Here is an 18,230-nt window from a genome sequence, read left to right on the forward strand (position 1 = left end):
ACAGTCAGAGAAGTTGGTTTCCTGTCCAATTGCAATGGTCAAAAGCCAGCAGCTCCAGGGAGACGTCACACAACGCTAAACTTAAAGTTTGCATATAAATTTAAAACGTAATATGCATACGTTTTTAGGCACAATGTACAAAATTAACAGCGTCCCACATTCTACACGGGGAAAAATAATACGCACAAACAGAAAATTTATTTTCCAACAGTGAACGACGTGCTCATGCCCGCCACTTTTACGCACATAGCATAAGTCATTCCAAGTCAGCGTGCGTCCCTAAACCACTCCGACGTTTGCTGGACCAGGCGGAAACACAAACCCTGAATTGGATAGGCCGCTATACTTTTTCCAAACACGTACAAAAATGAAACAGAGATCCAGCAGAAATGAACATGAATACTCAAGGTCGCGCGCCCGTGCACAGGTAAAATTTCCAGAAACGTGTAAATTAAATCGAATCCACAACACAATACACAACCTACAACATGTAGTCGGTTTGGGACGTGTTCCTTTCTAACTGATTAACGTTTTACTTGAATGATCGCGTATAACATTTAACAATAATACATTTTACTTTTTACTCACAGTGTCTTTATGGTCATTATATTATACGTCTGGGAGCTGCGAATGAACCCCACCTCCACATCTTAAACAGGTGAGCGAACAAGCTGCTGTAGCATGCGATGTTTGTTTACTTGGAACTCGGGAGTGTGCACTTATCCAAACTCAGGTTATATTTGATGCAGATTATCATATCAATGCCACTGTTCTGCATAATGAAGTGCGCTACTCTTATGAGGATATTAGAAAGTCGAGGCGAATTAAAGGGGACATTAATTGATCTAGTTTTCCCAATAACATTTCACCTGTCGTGAAGCAGCAGATACTGATTGTAGAAAACTACGCATGGGCTCACATGGGAAGGAGTTCGGGGTCGATTTGCATGGCCAGCAAGTCGATTTCAATCAATCGAGTTAGCTGGCCATTTAAGGGCTCAAATTAGGGTCAGCTAGGGTTAGGGTTAGGAAAACGGTAAGTCTGAGGGTCGAGGCAAGTTTACGGTTGTGTTCAGCAGCTTGAAGAAAGGTTGGGTCATGAGTTTTATTGATTTTGAATGAAGCAAAAAAAATGTCTAGTAGCATGTGTACCCATGACCATACAAAAAGTCTAATACATGCATGTTTTTCTTAGGGAGAACATTTTTCTTTTTTAAATGACCTCATACATATGATTTTGCATTTAAATTATAGTATTCATGATATTTACCTTGTTTTCCATCCATTTTAAATGGGTTTTCAGGGTTTCAATGGTACCAATGGCTTCAAATAGAGTTAAGGGCTCAAATTAGGGTTCGCAGGGTTAGGGTTAGGAAAACGGTAAGTCTGAGGGTTGAGGCAAGTTTACGGTTGTGTCAGCAGCTTGAAGAAAGGTGGCATGAGTTTATGATTGAAAAAAAAAGTTACAGTACCTACACAAATGTCTAATACATGCATGTTTTTTAGGAGAACATTTTTTTTTTTAAATGACCTCAACATATGATTTCATTTAAATTATAGATTCATGATATTTACCTTTTTCCATCATTTTAAATGGGTTTTCAGGTGTTTTCAATGGAACAATGGCTTAAATAGAGTTAGGGCTCAAATAGGTTCAGCTAGGGTTAGGGTTAGGAAACGGTAAGTCTGAGGGTTGAGGCAGTTAGGTTGTGTTCAGCAGCTTGAAAAGGTGGGTTATGATTTAATGAAAAAAAAATGTATGCTATGTCATACTACAAGTGTTCTAGAGAACATTTTTTTTAGAGACTTCTTTTTTTGCTTTAAATATAGTATTATTATTTACTTGTTTCCATCATTTAAATGGTTTTCATTTTAATGGTACAAGGTTAATGACAAGGCTCAAATGTAGTAGGTTAGGGTTAGGGTAACGGTAGTGGGTTGAGGAAGTAGGTTGGTTAGCATGAAAGGTTGGTGTTTAGATTGAAGAAGAAAAAATGAGTAGATTGTTACATGACCAACAAAATGTTAATATGCATGTTCTGGGAAACATCTTTTAATACATCATGTTTTTAGTGAAATTTTTTTTTTAGTTACTGTTTTCCATTCATTAAATTTAGTTTCATGTACCTGTTATGTTTCAATTTTATGGGTTTAGGTGTTCAGGACCAAGGTTAATTGAGTTAGGCTTAAAGTGGGTTCAGCAGTTAGGGTTGGGAAGGTTTATTGAGTGTGAGCAATAGGTTGTTTCAGCAGCTTGAGAAAGGTTGGACAATTTATTGATTGAATGACAAAAAACATTTGTCTGTTACCATGACATAAAATGTTATAATATGTTTTTTTAGGGGACATCTTTTAAGTTTAGACTTTCAATGTTTCCATTTAAATAGTATTCAGATATTACTTTACCATTTAAATGGGTTTAGGGTTATGTAAGGTTAAATTAGGTTAGGGCTATAGGTTCGTAGGTTGGTAGGAAGAAGGTTGGGGTTGAGAGTTTGTTGTTCAGAGCAAAAAGGTTGTGCTGATTTATTGATTTGAATAAGCAAAAAATTTCTAGAGATTTTACCATGACAATAAATGTTTAATATGCATGTTTTTCTTAGGAACATTTTTTTTTTAAATGACCTCAATATATTTGCATTAATTTAGTATATGTATTACCTTGTTTTCCATCCATTTATGGGTTTTCAGGGTAATGGTACATGGCTTAAATTAGGTTAAGGGCTCAAATTGGGTTCAGTAGGTTAGGGTTAGGAAAAGTAAGTCTGAGGGTTGAGGCAAGTTTACGTTGTGTTCAAGTTGAAGAAAGGTTGGGCTAGTTTTATGATATTTTGAATGAGCAAAAAATGTCAGTAAGTGTGCCATGACCATACAAAATGTCAAATGCAGTTTTTAGGGAGAACATTTTCTTTTATGATCACATAGATTTGTTAAATTATAGATTGATATTTACCTGTTCCATCCTAAATGTTATCATGTGTTTTTCTTAGGGTAACATTTTCTTTTTAAATAACGTAGTCAATTTAGGGTTAAATTAGTAGGTTATGAAATTACATGTTTGGCATCATTTTAAATGGTTTCGGTGTTTTCATGGCACTGTAAATTGGTTAGGGTTTAATTGGGTTTGTAGGAGAGTTAAGAAAAGGTTAGTGAGGGTGACAAGTTTACGGTGTGTTCAGCAGCTTGAAGAAAGGTTGGGACATGATTTTTTATTGATTTGAATGAAGTCAAAAAAATGTTAGTACATGTGTAATGACCATCAAAATGTTAATACATGCATGTTTTTTTAGGGAAAATTTTTCATTTTAAATGACCTCTACATATGATTTTGAATTATAGAGTTAGATTATGAAATTACTTGTTTTCCATCCATTTAAATGGGTTTTCAGGTGTTTCAATGGTACAATGGTTCAAATTAGAGTTAAGGCATCAAATTAGGGTTAGCTAGGGTTAGGGTTAGGAAAACGTAATCTGAGGGTTGGGAGCAAGTTACGTTGTGTTCAGCAGCTTGAAAAAGGTTGGGATCTGAGTTTTATTGATTTTGAATAAGTTAAAAAAATTTTAGTGTTGTACCCATGGCCATACAAAATGTCTAAAATGCATGTTTCTTAGGGAGAATTTTTTTTTTAAGACTCAACATGATTTTGCATTTAAAATTATAGTATTATGATATTGTTACGTTGTTTCATCCATTTTAAATGGTTTTCAGGTGTTTTCAATGGTAACAATGGCTTCAAATTAGATTAAGGGCAAATGGTTCAGCTAAGGTTGGTGAACGAGTGAGGTGGCAGTCGTGGTCGAGTGGAGTGCTGTTTATTTGATAAAAAATGCATGTAAAAGTCTAATACATGCATGTTTTCTTAGGGAGAACATTTTTCTTTTTAAATGACCTCATACATATGATTTTGCATTTAAATTATAGTATTCATGATATTTACCTTGTTTCCATCCATTTTAAATGGGTTTTCAGGTGTTTCAATGGTACCAATGGCTTCAAATTAGAGTTAAGGGCTCAAATTAGGGTTCAGCTAGGGTTAGGGTTAGGAAAACGGTAAGTCTGAGGGTTGAGGCAAGTTTACGGTTGTGTTCAGCACTTGAAGAAAGGTGGTCATGAGTTTTATGATTTGAATGAGCAAAAAAATGTCTATACAGTGTCCCATGCCACAAATGTCTAATACTGCATGTTTTCTTAGGGGAACATTTTCTTTTTTAAATGACCTCTACATATTATTTAATATTTCTGATATTCCTTTTTCCATCCTTAAATGGTTCAGGGTTCGGTACTGTCAAATGGTTTAATAGGGCATTAGGTTGAAAACGGTAAGTCTGAGGTGAGCAAGTTTCGTTGTGTCAGCGCTGAAATGGGCATGTTTTATTGTTATGAAGCAAAAATGTCTCTGTGTCATGCATCAAATGTCTAATACATGCATGTTTTCTTAGGGAGAACATTTTTCTTTTTTAAATGACCTCATACATGATTTTTGCATTTAAATTATAGTATTCATGATATTTACCTTGTTTTCCATCCATTTAAATGGGTTTTCAGGTGTTTTCAATGGTACCAATGGCTTCAAATTAGAGTTAAGGGCTCAAATTAGGGTTCAGCTAGGGTTAGGGTTAGGAAAACGGTAAGTCTGAGGGTTGAGGCAAGTTTACGGTTGTGTTCAGCAGCTTGAAGAAAGGTTGGGTCATGAGTTTTATTGATTTTGAATGAAGCAAAAAAAAATGTCTAGTAGCATCTGTACCCATGACCATACAAAATGTCTAATACATGCATGTTTTTCTTAGGGAGAACATTTTTCTTTTTTAAATGACCTCATACATATGATTTTGCATTTAAATTATAGTATTCATGATATTTACCTTGTTTCCATCCATTTAAATGGTTTTCAGGTGTTTCAATGGTACCAATGGCTTCAAATTAGAGTTAAGGGCTCAATTAGGGTTCCTAGGGTTAGGGTTGGAAAACGGTAAGTCTGGGTTGGGCAAGTTTACGGTTGTGTTCAGCAGCTTGAGAAAGGTTGGGCATGAGTTTTATTGATTTTGAATGAAGCAAAAAAAATGTCTATAGCATGTGTACCCATGACCATACAAAATGTCTAATACTGCATGTTTTTCTTAGGGGAACATTTTTCTTTTTTAATGACCTCATACATATGATTTGCATTTAAATTATAGTATCATGATATTTACCTTGTTTTCCATCCATTTTAATGGGGGGGGGGGGGGGGGGGGGGGGGGGGGGGGGGGGGGGGGGGGGGGGGGGGGGGGGGGGGGGGGGGGGGGGGGGGGGGGGGGGGGGGGGGGGTTTAAATGACCTCATACATATGATTTTGCATTTAAATTATAGTATTCATGATATTTACCTTGTTTTCCATCCATTTTAAATGGGTTTTCAGGTGTTTTCAATGGTACCAATGGCTTCAAATTAGAGTTAAGGGCTCAAATTAGGGTTCAGCTAGGGTTAGGGTTAGGAAAACGGTAAGTCTGAGGGTTGAGGCAAGTTTACGGTTGTGTTCAGCAGCTTGAAGAAAGGTTGGGTCATGAGTTTTATTGATTTTGAATGAAGCAAAAAAAATGTCTAGTAGCATGTGTACCCATGACCATACAAAATGTCTAATACATGCATGTTTTTTTTAGGGAGAACATTTTTCTTTTTTAAATGACCTCATACATATGATTTTGCATTTAAATTATAGTATTCATGATATTTACCTTGTTTTCCATCCATTTTAAATGGGTTTTCAGGTGTTTTCAATGGTACCAATGGCTTCAATTAGAGTTAAGGGCTCAAATTAGGGTTCAGCTAGGGTTAGGGTTAGGAAAACGGTAAGTCTGAGGGTTGAGGCAAGTTTACGGTTGTGTTCAGCAGCTTGAAGAAAGGTTGGGTCATGAGTTTTATTGATTTTGAATGAATCAAAAAAAATGTCTAGTTGCATGTGTTCCCATGACCATACACAATGTCTAATACATGCATGTTTTTCTTTGGGAGAACATTTTTCTTTTTTAAATGACCTCATACATATGATTTTGCATTTAAATTATAGTATTCATGATATTTACCTTGTTTTCCATCCATTTTAAATGGGTTTTCAGGTGTTTTCAATGGTACCAATGGCTTCAAATTAGAGTTAAGGGCTCAAATTAGGGTTCAGCTAGGGTTAGGGTTAGGAAAACGGTAAGTCTGAGGGTTGAGGCAAGTTTACGGTTGTGTTCAGCAGCTTGAAGAAAGGTTGGGTCATGAGTTTTATTGATTTTGAATGAAGCAAAAAAAATGTCTAGTAGCATGTGTACCCATGACCATACAAAATGTCTAATACATGCATGTTTTTCTTTGGGAGAACATTTTTCTTTTTTAAATGACCTCATACATATGATTTTGCATTTAAATTATAGTATTCATGATATTTACCTTGTTTTCCATCCATTTTAAATGGGTTTTCAGGTGTTTTCAATGGTACCAATGGCTTCAAATTAGAGTTAATGACGCACAGACATAACCAATGACTAAAGCATTTAATTAAAAAAAAATCTGTGCCTGTTCATGAAGTCTGCTGTGTTCTGGCTGACCAGAGACTGCCATACAGTAGCCCAGGGTTCTTAAGCTACTTTTTCCGGGGGCCAAAAAAAGAAATAAAATAAAACATGTTTATACAGACCAAACATTTTCCAATTTTTTCTTACTTGTTCTAAAACTGTATGGACAAGATGTTTTCTCCATGTGTGTAAACAAAGTGCACCCATTATGAAAATATGTACATGTGTTATTCACACCTATACATATTTTAATAATGTGTGTACACTTTAAGTATAGTAGGTGGCTTGCTACAATCCAGAAACTCCTGGATATACTCTAATGGTAATACCTAATAAGACACAAAACCAGCAAGAAAAAAAAATCCTGCTGCACTTGCAGTTTCGGCAATACCTTTTGCCTGGGTTTCATCGCAGAAACCCACTATTCATTTTGAATCCGTTTGGTTTCCTGTCTTTTTATATTTGAATTTCGGAGTGGCTAATCGCAATGCTGCAGAGAGTATGGAGTGCCACTTCTTTTGACCCAGAAGTACCTTATTCACAGTGTGTGCTAGTTCAGTCTCATAGGTCCCCCTTTCGTTCTTGCACCTCTTCATATTGTTTATACAAAAAAGTGTATTTTTGGTTTTAAATAGTTTATTTGATTCATGTTTTGATGGATTGCCATTCCACATTTCAACATAGACCCCTTGTGGCTTAAGGGTAGAATGCATGATGGTAAAAAATTCTCACAACTGTACTAGCCCTATTAATAATACATTTATGTGAGTGTGGCAGAAAGTTGTTGTACTCAGTCAAAAACAGCAATTGGTAGTATTGCGGACATATAAATCCAGTTATGAAAAAGTAAAACTGCTAACTGCAGTATTTCTGCCTAGACTTCATTAGTAGTTTATTAGTTGTGACATAAACATCAAATTTACAAATCTTTTTTTGGAAGGCTGTGTTTTAATGTTTATTTCGGTCAGTTTGTACATGCTGCAAACCTCTGCCTATTGCATTGATGTTTAGAGGCAATGCAAGCTGTTCCTTAGAAGGTCATTAAAAATGTAATAAAAAAATAGAAAAAGTAATTATAGATATCATATGTTTATTTTGGATATCTTTCCCACAGTATGTATTGCACTCAGTAATATGTGACACTCGAGGTCTGTGCATTTATGGTCAAATATTTATTTGGCACATAATATAGGCTGAAATGCTGCAAATTTAGTGTGCTTCCATTTGGTCCTCAAAGTTTGAGAGAGAAGCACTTAGTGAACGGAGAATGAGGATTTATGAAACCATAATGGATGGAACCTCCATATTCTTGCAACGAGTCACGAATTTGAACCAATCATGGTGAGTTTCTGTGGAGAACACCTTTTGATTGGTGCTTAACTCAATGATTAACAAGCTGTTGTGGCTCCCCACACTTTGTGCTCACTCTTCTATAACCCTTGCAGCAGCATTTTGACATGCCTACCAAATTACCTATGAAGATATTTATTGTATGCAGTGTTTATACTTTTTTTAAATGTACTTTGACTATAGGATTCATCCCTCTGCAGTTCATTTTCCATTGATCTCACTGTCAGACAAGGAGAAACTGAAAATTGAGTGTTGCTGTTATTTGTGCTTGTATACAGTTGTCATCTTTTCATAAAATTAACTAAGAATTCACAATAATAATTGGAGTCATATTGGCATAATATAATTTATTAAGAGTGATATTAATTTGTATATGTCGTGTATACTCATTTAAGGAACTACAAATAGCTGTCAGGTTTATAAGAACACAACTGTTTCATAATAATACTTTCCCCATGTAGGCCTTGTATGTGAAATATACAGTTATATGCAGTCCTTGGAGGAACGAGCAAAGCTTAGTTTTACCAGGATTTTGTTTTGCACAAGGTTTCTTGTTTGTCATAGGAAATGGAGAACACTGAGAAGTTGAAGCGTGTGTGTTGCAAGCGAGGTAGAGATATGCCCTGTGATACTTTCTTACAGACACCAGGGGGCGGTGCTGGACCAGTTTCGGATTATTGAGCACTGGTTAAAAACAGCCCTTCAGCTGCACTGCCATGTTCAGCCAGATTCACATGTGCCTGATATTTACATCATTTACTCCTGATTTCAAGGAGTTCCTTATATGATGAGCATATGATGAAGATTAGATGCTATTACGGTCTATGGATGCTATTTATGTGTCAGTTGCTTAACATAGGTTTACAGAAAGCCTCTTTTAATTTAGAGAAAAACAATGAACTATAGCTCTTTAGCAGCAGACTAGTGATCCATGGAAACTACATCATTTGGGATATTATTTTTAAAGAATGTGCCTTAAATACTTTTCCATTGCTGAACAGATGACAGGGTCCGTAAATATGTACAAATGGGATATATCTCTTGATGTGGCCCCGTCAGAAACTCTCAAATTAGTTTGTCCAGTTAGACCATTTTATGATGTGGTCCATCCAGGTTTCCTGTAATTTATGAGTGTTCCTCCAAAAAAAGAAATTTGAGAATCGCTGCTCTGTCTGTTTTGATCGAGCCTGAGTGGCTTTTTGTCTCGGTGCGTGGTGTGGACACTGAGTGTCCCCAGACTGCCAGAGATGGGTCCTCCATCTTGGTACCCAGAGTAGATGCCTGTTTCCTAGGCCTGCAGTCTGACTAATGCGTAAACATGTTATGGGGTGGATAGCTCAATGTGGAAACCCACACATTCTTGGTGGTGGTGGTGGTGGTGGGTGGGGGGTGTTCGGGGCCATGCAGCGAAAGGGCACACAATCTGCTAGCGGTGTTGCATTAAGCCTGGAGGTACACCTGTATGGAGTCTGGGTGGTCTTGCTGAGAGCTGGAACATGTTGAGCCGACTAGAACCACATACTGTACAGTCCCGTGGGCAGGAAGTGTAGCTGATGCACTGTGAGTGTGAACACCTAACTGCTATGAAAACATTCTTGCATATGGATGAAATCATATGGTTTTGGGCAACTTTTCTCTTTTTTGCAGCATCGTGTTTACACTTAGTGAGAACAGATTCAATCAGACCGCTCTCAGTGGGAAATGTATATGGGTAAAAAAAAAAGAAGAGGAATATGTATATGGGATCAAAAAGAGGAAAGATGACAAAGGGACATTGTGTTTATATAAAAAATATAATAATTTTATTTCGAACTACAAAAATGAAAACATGTGACATTTTTTGGTCACACTTCTCAATAAAATAGTACACAAACTGTCACAGGAACAGTGACTTCAGCAAATAAGCTATCAATAATCATGTCAAAGCAAAAAAAAAAAAGAGTCAAATGCCTTTAAATTAACTTAGACAACTGTACAAAAATATGTACAATATTTACAGCATTATGATATAAAAAGGAATGAAGCTACAAATCATCCAGTCTTTTTTTTTCTGACAAAATACTGATTCCCTTCTAGTGACCTAAATCAGTCAGTCAAAGTCAAACACTTATTTATTTTTTTTCAGTGCTGTAGCAAACTCTCAACGCGTGTTCGCCAGGCGCCTTGTCTTTAAGGACGGCTGTTTTCAGCAAACTCTGAAACTAGGACCTGTCGTCGACACTGGAATGGGAAAACTCCACAACAGTGCTGCCTCACCAGCACATTCAGCTAGCACTTCTCGGTGGGTAAAGTATTTTTACGGTTCCCTTTGGGGTTAAAGTCTTTGCCCTCCCTACTGCAAGTGCTCTGAGTTTTGCAAAAAAAAACTGCCAAGTCGGTTGGATCGCCCACCACAGTTTTACGGAGGAAAGAGAAACTGGCACAAGAGAATCTGCCAATTAGTGACATCACTAAGGGTGGTCACAGAGTAGAACTATAGTGCAGTATTCTTACCGGGACTGCAGGACAGCCCCCCTGTCAATCACGTACTCACTGCTAGGGCAAGACGCCTGCAAGGCAGGCAGCCCTAGGTATCCATCAACATGCTCATACATATACACTTAGCATATTCATATAGTTTTGAGTCTTTGTAAAACAAAAACAAAAGAAAAAAACATACACAATGCAAATGAAAAATGAACAAACCAAAAGACAAACAAGTATTGTGCTGCAAATGAGATGGATGTTCTGTGGGATTCAAGTCAAGAAGTCATTTTATCGGTCGTTTGGCGAAGGTTTTCTTTCCTTCTTCTTTACGCCATGTCGCCGACCATCTTCTTGTAGTACATGGACTCGAAGATGTCGTTCTCGCTCGGGCAGTTGTAGTGGCACGCGCAGGTCTTGATGAACATCATCTGCTTCTTCATCACCTGGCCGTCGGGGCACTTGAACTCCATGGGCAGGGTGGTGGTTCTGTGGGGGGTGCAGCAACGGCCGTCGGTGCACACGCCGCAGAACTTGGGCCGGTAGGACTTGGTGGTCGTGCAGCCGGAGATCTCGAACTTCATGGGCTTTGAGACCCGGGGGGTGCGGATGCACTTCTTCCCTTTCTGTGGGGGGAAAAAAAAATAACCACATGTTTAGATTCTTCCCTTGACTCAGTTCCTTGTCAGTTTAAATGAGCTTCAGTCATGGTCATAGGTAGCGCTATGTCTTTAAAAGAGAAGTGCTTTCCAGTGGATGAGGTGAATAAACTTGTATGGATATGAGCAGAATGCTGTATTATGTAATAGCAATGAAACTACAAATTCTTTGTGGTTCCCTATGGAGGACTGAAGCGTGAGCGTGTTATTTGTTATGGTGGGCGTGGTCGAGCACGCTTACCCTGATGCTCTGCTCCATGTGCGACTCGCAGGGCCTGACCATGCACAGGCGGGACTGCTTCTCCAGGCGGCACTCCCGGTTGTCGTTGGTGACGCGGGTGGAGATCCCCAGGCCGCAGGTTTTGGAGCAGGCGCTCCACTCGGTGGTCTGGACCAGGCAGTTCTCCCGCATCAGGGAGGGGTCGGGCCCGTAGGTCTCCTCCTCTCTGTACGCTGTCGGAAAAGAGAGGAGAGGAAAGATTCAGTCGCGCTCTCACCTTTAGCGAGGCCAGGAAGGCGTGAGTGTGTGCGTGTGGCGTGCTTCCCAGTGTGGCCAGGGGGAGGGGCTGAAACTCACCGGCGAGGGCGGAGCCTACGAAGGTCTGGCGGTGCGGGGAGTCGCACACCCACTCTTCGCAGCACTTGCCCGGGACCTTGACGCGGCGGGGCATGGGGCAGTCGGGGCTGGGCAGGCGGATGTCCATGCTGCAGAGGGGCACGCAGCCCACTGCCCCGTCCAGGCAGGTGCACTGGTATTTGCAGCTGCTCTGGAACGACTCTCCGCTCCGGTACACCATCCCGCCAAAAACGCAAGTGGCGCCTTCTTTAGCTGTGGGGGTAAAAGTGACGATTTTTTAAAAAGGACATTCCTGCAGTCGTTTCTGAATAACAAAATAAGTAATCAAAACATGCGATTAATTTTTAAAATTCGCTTCTTACCGGTGCACACTCCGATGCGACGGTTGATGGGGGAGCCGAAGTCGCAGAAGAGAGCCTTGTGGGGGTCGCAGACGTCCCTCTCGGTGCAGAGCTCGCCCAGCTGCTTGGCGCACACCCTGCAGCAGCCGCAGGCGTCGGGCACCAGGCTCACGCCGGGGGCACACTGGGGGGGCGCGTCAGGGCAGCTGCACTGCCCGCTGCAGTCCTGAGCGGTAGCCTGCGGGTGGTGGAGAGGGACCCTCGTTAAAAACCCTTCTGCTTGAGGACACATCGCCGTATAGCCAACAGAAGCGTGATGCTATGCATGCTTATATCTCACTGTGTACAATCTGCACCTGACTGCATACGGTACTTAAACGATAGTTGTATCTGCAGGTTCACACTGACATAGCGATGGCTAGCAGGTGTCAACGGAATGTTGAATGAAAGCACTGTCTCATCAGCAAACAAATTCTAGACTCGACTGAGTTAACTTTGCAGTTACATTCGGAGGTTACAACTTACCCAGCAGAAGAGTGTGAGGCACAAGTAAGCGGCCAGTTTCAGGTTGTTCAGTCCTGCAGACATTTTGATTTTCTTCAGTTAATGTTAAAAAAGTGAAAGGAAAAACAATGTCTGTCTTCAGCAATCTTCCTTAAAAACTCTTCAAAGTTGAGTCTCGTGGTACGCGGTCTGATCGAGCCGATCTCGTTGTAAGTTTCTCTCCGGGGATTTTTTTCAGTCTCCCTTTCTCTCTCTTTCTCTCTCTCGTGTCAAAGCTAGAGTTTAGCTTCAGTAGTTGAGCTCTGCTCTCTTAGGAGGAGTCGAAGCGTTCTGTGTCTGAAGCGAGGAGCTCGCCCTGTATTTATACGCACTGGGGCTGCGGTGACGTGCCCGTAGCTGAATGGAGACCTGGACAAACATGGACATTCTTGGCATATTTTCCATGTTTCCTGCCCCCCTTCTAGACTCGCTCCCCCTGACATCCCGCATTCCTTCTGTCTGAAACCGAGCGCTGGCACGTATCAAAATAAAAGTGCAGTCTTAACACAATCACTCAACCTTTTTATTTTAATGTGTTTGTCAGAGGCGGTACGGTACATTATTGAGCAGTAATACGATACGTCTTTTTCCTGTCTTTGTCTCGGGACCTTAGACTAGCAGCGCTAACGCTAACTGATCTATAGCCCGCTGACATTAGGAGTAACTTATCTGTCAGTATCAAGTATCAGCAATTGTGAATTAACTCGCAATGATCACTGCGTGAGTTTTTAATGGAAGTACTGGAGGTACGCCATGTTCGAGTTGTGCTTTACGCTGTAGTGTTTTTCTGAGCTGCATTGCTGCAGTCGTTGAAGTGTGAAAGCCTGGAACGCTGTAGCAAGTGAATTAAAATTCACTCAAATCAGATTTCATTGCATTTTATACAGTTAATAAAAAATGATGAGATTACAGAAGCAATTAACTTCCATGATGTTCACTGCAAGTTACATAAGAGGTGGAACTGCAACGAAGCGATACCCCCCCCCCCTCCCCGTTAATGTACATATCTTTAGTCACTACTGCTATTGGGTTACTGGTAGACACAATAGACTTTCAGTTTGCCGGGGCCCCTGCCTGTAGTTTTAATCACATTCTTTTTATAGCCGTGTGCCTTCACCTTGCTAATAAGGTTTAGTCTATGTGCTTTAAAGCACAGGTGTGCCACATTCCTGGGGTGGTATCCTATTTTGCTCCATCAGATCCTAGACACAGGGCAGACTTGAGGATTGCAGGAAAGCGGCTAGACTCTGGGTTTGTATATTTAAAAAAAAGAAAAAAAAAAAAAAGAAGGAGGATCACTGGAGCCCGAGACTCCCCACCTCACTCTTATGAAAGGCCGAGCTGCTGCTCGCCAGCCACCAAATCGGAAATGAAAAACTCCCAGAGAAAACTCGGAGCTGCTGGAATGCCAGCTTCACGCCAGCAGACGTACGGTTACTACATGCGCAAAGACCCAGAGGAAGCGTAGCCTTATATGGGAATCTTCTCTTTCGCCTTCTCTCTTTTTTTTCTTTTTCCCCTCCCGCGCTTTTTTTTCTTCCCCCCCCCCCCCAAATCTCAGCAGAAGTACAGTAGGATCTCCCTTTGTGCTTGCTGTACTGTCTCGAGACGTTCCCGAGGTTCGAAATGTTAATGCGCCCCGTCTGTCGACACCGATTCATTTGGGGGGTGAAATGAGGCAGCCTGGCGCTTTAACCCTTTACCTGCCCCTTTTGTTGACAGGAGAGACGGGGCTTTAAAAAAAAAAAATGCGTTGTCCCCCGTGCCGGATTGCACAAATCGATAATGGAAAAGTGCGTTGTTTTTTACGTGCCGACGCTAAGCAGGATGAGCTCATTCCGTGGGGTGAGGTTTAAATAAATACAAACTGTGTGTGGTAACGGCCAGCCACGGAGTGAAATCCCCTTCCTTTCTTCACTGACTCTTAAAATTCTGTCACCAAGCCTTCCATCAACCCTCTCCTCTAAGCCCCCCGTGCCGGCTGGTGTACACCTTTCCCAAGAAATTCCTCACTCAATGGACCGTAGGTAAATACTTTCAGGTCTGTTAACCTTTAATGTCATGCTCTCTGATTTTCCATGGTGGCTAAAAGGGTCTGTAACGTTAGCGGTGGCATGGGAGTTATTTCAAACACGGCACTCCAGATGAGGATTCTGCTTTAGCACCGTGGTAGACATTCCCCTTGGCCTAGAACATCTATTCTAGTTAGGAAAATGGACCGAATATATCATGCCTGTTGCCCACTATGGCCTGTCAGTGGGACGAGTTTGATTAGGCTGCTTGCCTGTGTGTTTCTTCAGTTGGAGTCATGGCTACTGATTGAACAAGGTCAAAGGTCGGCTTATGACGAAATGGAAAGGACTTCACGCAGAGCAGGAATAAATTCAGACCACATGCGGAGTAGCAGGCAAAACGCGTGTACTTCTGTAGTTGAAACCTTCCAATTTCTGAATTGTTTCATTGTTTCTGAATTTTCGAAAAAGTAGCTAAATTGAATCTTTTTTTAAAATCCCTTGTATATTACACTGTTGTATTTATTGCTGTTATTAAAAATGTAAATATTATTATGTTCTGCCATATCTGCAAAATTCAGGTTCATGAAAGCAAGTTTCCAGTGTCTTTCAATGAATATTGTTTATTATACGCATGTGCGGATTACATGTGTAATTAGTACCATACGAACAGTTTTATGGGAGCAAAAGAGAAAAAGGGGTTTAAGAACACTGATAAGTAGTTAGGATATTTTGACTGGCTGACATTGGGCCAAGAACAGTATCGCTTGAAACTTTAACCTGAAACAGATGTTCTGGGATTTGTGAGGTAAGACAAACCCTAATCGGCTTTTTGTAGCTCGGGTGGAATTCCATTAATACTACAATTGGACGTCTGTTTCAGGTGCTGTGAAACAAACCACTGTTCGCAGTTTGCAGTTCACCGTCCGAAGCAGTCAGACTTTCCTGGGACCGTAAAAAAGTTAAAATGAATCATATTCATATTTGCTCGCAAATGAATCACAAAAGTGCTGGAGGGGCGGTGTGTGTTACCTGACGTGTAAAAATGACATAATAAACATATTTGCGCATCAACCCTGCGCAGCGCGGGTGGTTACATCACATGAATTTGTGGGCGGGTCCTGTTCCTGGGATATACGGGCCTAGCAATTTGGTAAGGGATGCCCTTCCATTTTTCTGTCAGACATATTTTCCAGTAGCATTCCTGCGGAATTGCAGCGGCGCATTCCTCGAGGGAATCGCCTCGCGCGGCTCCGCCCGTCTCCCTTGGTTAGGATGATCTCATGCGTCTTTCAGACCAACAGGAAACATCCAGCTACGATCACAGGGCTGTATCCAAGGGAGACAGAATTCCACAAGATTACATCACCCGCCCATGTTCAGGGCTGTTGGCCGTGTGTATTCGAAACTTATTTCCCCTACGTAATTTATGTGAGTGTAGTGCGTTGTTTGAATATAGTTCTGTATGTAACTCAGTCTGCAAGAGAAAGTGATGTCATTCCTTCGAAATGATGACATCCCTATTAGTCCCACCCATTGGAGAGATAACTATATTTCTCATGAGAGTTTTTGGCCAGAGCAGTTGAATTGCATACAGCTAATGAACTCTATGGATAAGTTAATTTATTCTTGCATTGTGGCCTAATTTTTTACCTTTAACCTTAATGTTCAACCTTTTTTAACAGTGAATTCAGTGACTTGTGGTAACTCAAGTCTTTGGAGTGATTCTCCATTGCTTCTTTTACAACATAGCCTTGTAGTGCTTAAACTATTTACAGCATTGAATCCAGTGGTTGAATGACTGAATCTGCTGTTCACCATTTATTAAGGCACAGTACAAAAGTGGTCTACTCTAATCTACTGGTGGCCATGAAGGTGGGGTAAGAAAGGTGTTTGCTTTATATTGGAGCTATGACTTTATTCAGGATTTATATTTTGGTTCTTAGCATAGTTAATTTTGCTTTAGTGATGTTATGTGTATACTTGCCGGTCTGGAATTGTTGATTGGCTGGTCTGGAATTCTTACTCAGGTGAATACACTTACGATATGTTCTCCTACATTGTAAATTTGTCTGAAAGAGACGGTTTCTTAAATTAATGTAATGTAATGCATTGCCTTAAATAGCTGTTTTAATGGATTGTCTTAAAATGATTGACATTTGTTAGCTAGGTCTGGCACTCTTACTCATGTAAATCAGGTGATCACTCGTGTTCTCGTGCATTGTAAGTTGCTCTGGATAAAAGCATCTCCTAAATTAATTTAATGAATTGGTTGTTCAAATGGTTTATCTTATGATTTACATTTCACCCGGTAAGGCTGGTGGAATTAAATACTTGTTTTCTGAGCATGAAGCCTAAAAAAGAAATATGCGGGGAAATAAACGACAATGGTAACGATGTGCGCACCACAAACAACAATAAACATGGCCTAACACTTGCCAGCATGCGCACACAGTCATATATGTACATCGCTAGTCTTGCGGATTATTCCCATTATTCATTTTTAGATTTATTTTATAGATTTTACATGAAAGTCATGCTTTTAAATAGGAATTTAGTGAAAGCATAAATGTGACTCATCCACGAAAAAGACTCTCTATGCTATTTTAGAAGTAAAATTTCATAATCTAAAGGTGTCTAAGAACACAACTATACATTCAGCTTGTTCGATCTTAAAGTAAATGGAAATGAGGATCATTTTGCCCTCATTCATGTCCACCGTGTCATCTATGGTGAAATTGTATAATTTCCAGCTGGCTGCCAGTTAAAAGAATGCACCCTGCTTTGAAAATTCTACCAAACCCCCCGATTTAAACCGAACATGTGGTAGAGATCTCAAAATGAGCTAATTATGAGGGCTGAAGTTCTGGGCCTTTGAAAAGCCTGGCTTGACTGAGGTAATTCATAGCCCAGACTTTAGCTGGGGGCAGAACCCAGCCAAATCATGCGCATAAAATTGATAAATTTGATTCACCGAAAAAAAAAAGCCATGGAAGCACATCAGTTGGTATTTTTTGGAGTGGAGGACCCAAAACAGCCGCAATGTGGGGAAGTCATTCGATAAACGAGCCTCGCCATTAGAAGAGCGAAAAGCGTGCCTGGCACCCCGGGATGATATGGGCCCGCGCGCTTCTGTCAACAAACAACAGAAAACGATTTCGTCCGCCAAGATTCGCGGCGTGCGGCGTGTGCTCCTAATGGGGCTCTGTGGTAATGACACAAAATGAGCTCCAGTCCGCCTAACTCACGCATGACTGCAAAAATGCTGTTCTGCCAAACAGAATTCCATATGGAAAAGCGCTTTGAATTTATTGAATTCTTGTTCTTTTTTGGAATCCCAGTAAAAATGCTTTGAGCAGTGTCACAGCATGGCGCAAGTGTTCCAAAAATAGCCCCCACAATGTTAGCCTTTGCCCAGACAAATTACACTTAAGTTTTTTTTTTTTTTTTTTCAACCGTAGAGTTATTGGAGCATTCCACAGATGATGTCTTTTATGCTCCTGTCGCCCTGAGAGGTTTCTGTTTGTAGTAACTCGGGCAATTTCAAATGCCTTTCATGGAAAACCTGCCTCCGTCTCTTTTAAAATGTACTGGAAGGAGGCTAACCATCACCATAACTATGGAGACGATAAAAAATGAAACCCTCCTTGAAGACAGCTATAGCCTACTGTTCTGAAAATTAGAATTTGTTGTTCTTCAGAAGATTTTACCATTGATAAAAAAAGCTGTTATTCCCAATCAGGTAGTAA

At 40.4% G+C, this 18,230-nt stretch overlaps 1 protein-coding gene and 1 long non-coding RNA gene across 3 annotated transcripts in view; one reads left to right on the forward strand and one right to left on the reverse strand.

The window, feature by feature from the left end:
- The first annotated feature begins 261 nt into the window (after positions 1-261).
- The window catches only part of LOC135257389 (uncharacterized), a 62,690-nt gene continuing 44,721 nt past the window's right edge, over positions 262-18,230 (forward strand). For both annotated transcript variants that reach the window (XR_010330643.1, XR_010330644.1), the window contains exons 1-2: positions 262-427; positions 591-658. This is a non-coding gene — a long non-coding RNA (uncharacterized LOC135257389). The remainder of the gene's footprint in view (positions 428-590; positions 659-18,230) is intronic.
- ccn2a (cellular communication network factor 2a) lies at positions 9,661-12,772 on the reverse strand. The gene is made up of 5 exons (XM_064340023.1): positions 12,452-12,772; positions 11,948-12,164; positions 11,586-11,837; positions 11,250-11,461; positions 9,661-10,975 (listed from the first exon to the last, which is right to left on the reverse strand). Exons 1-5 carry the CDS (start codon positions 12,512-12,514, stop codon positions 10,679-10,681), a joined length of 1,041 nt encoding a protein of 346 aa, XP_064196093.1. The 5' UTR covers positions 12,515-12,772; the 3' UTR covers positions 9,661-10,678.

The sequence above is a fragment of the Anguilla rostrata genome, chromosome 6, assembly GCF_018555375.3.
Source record: "Anguilla rostrata isolate EN2019 chromosome 6, ASM1855537v3, whole genome shotgun sequence".
NCBI lineage: Eukaryota > Metazoa > Chordata > Actinopteri > Anguilliformes > Anguillidae > Anguilla > Anguilla rostrata.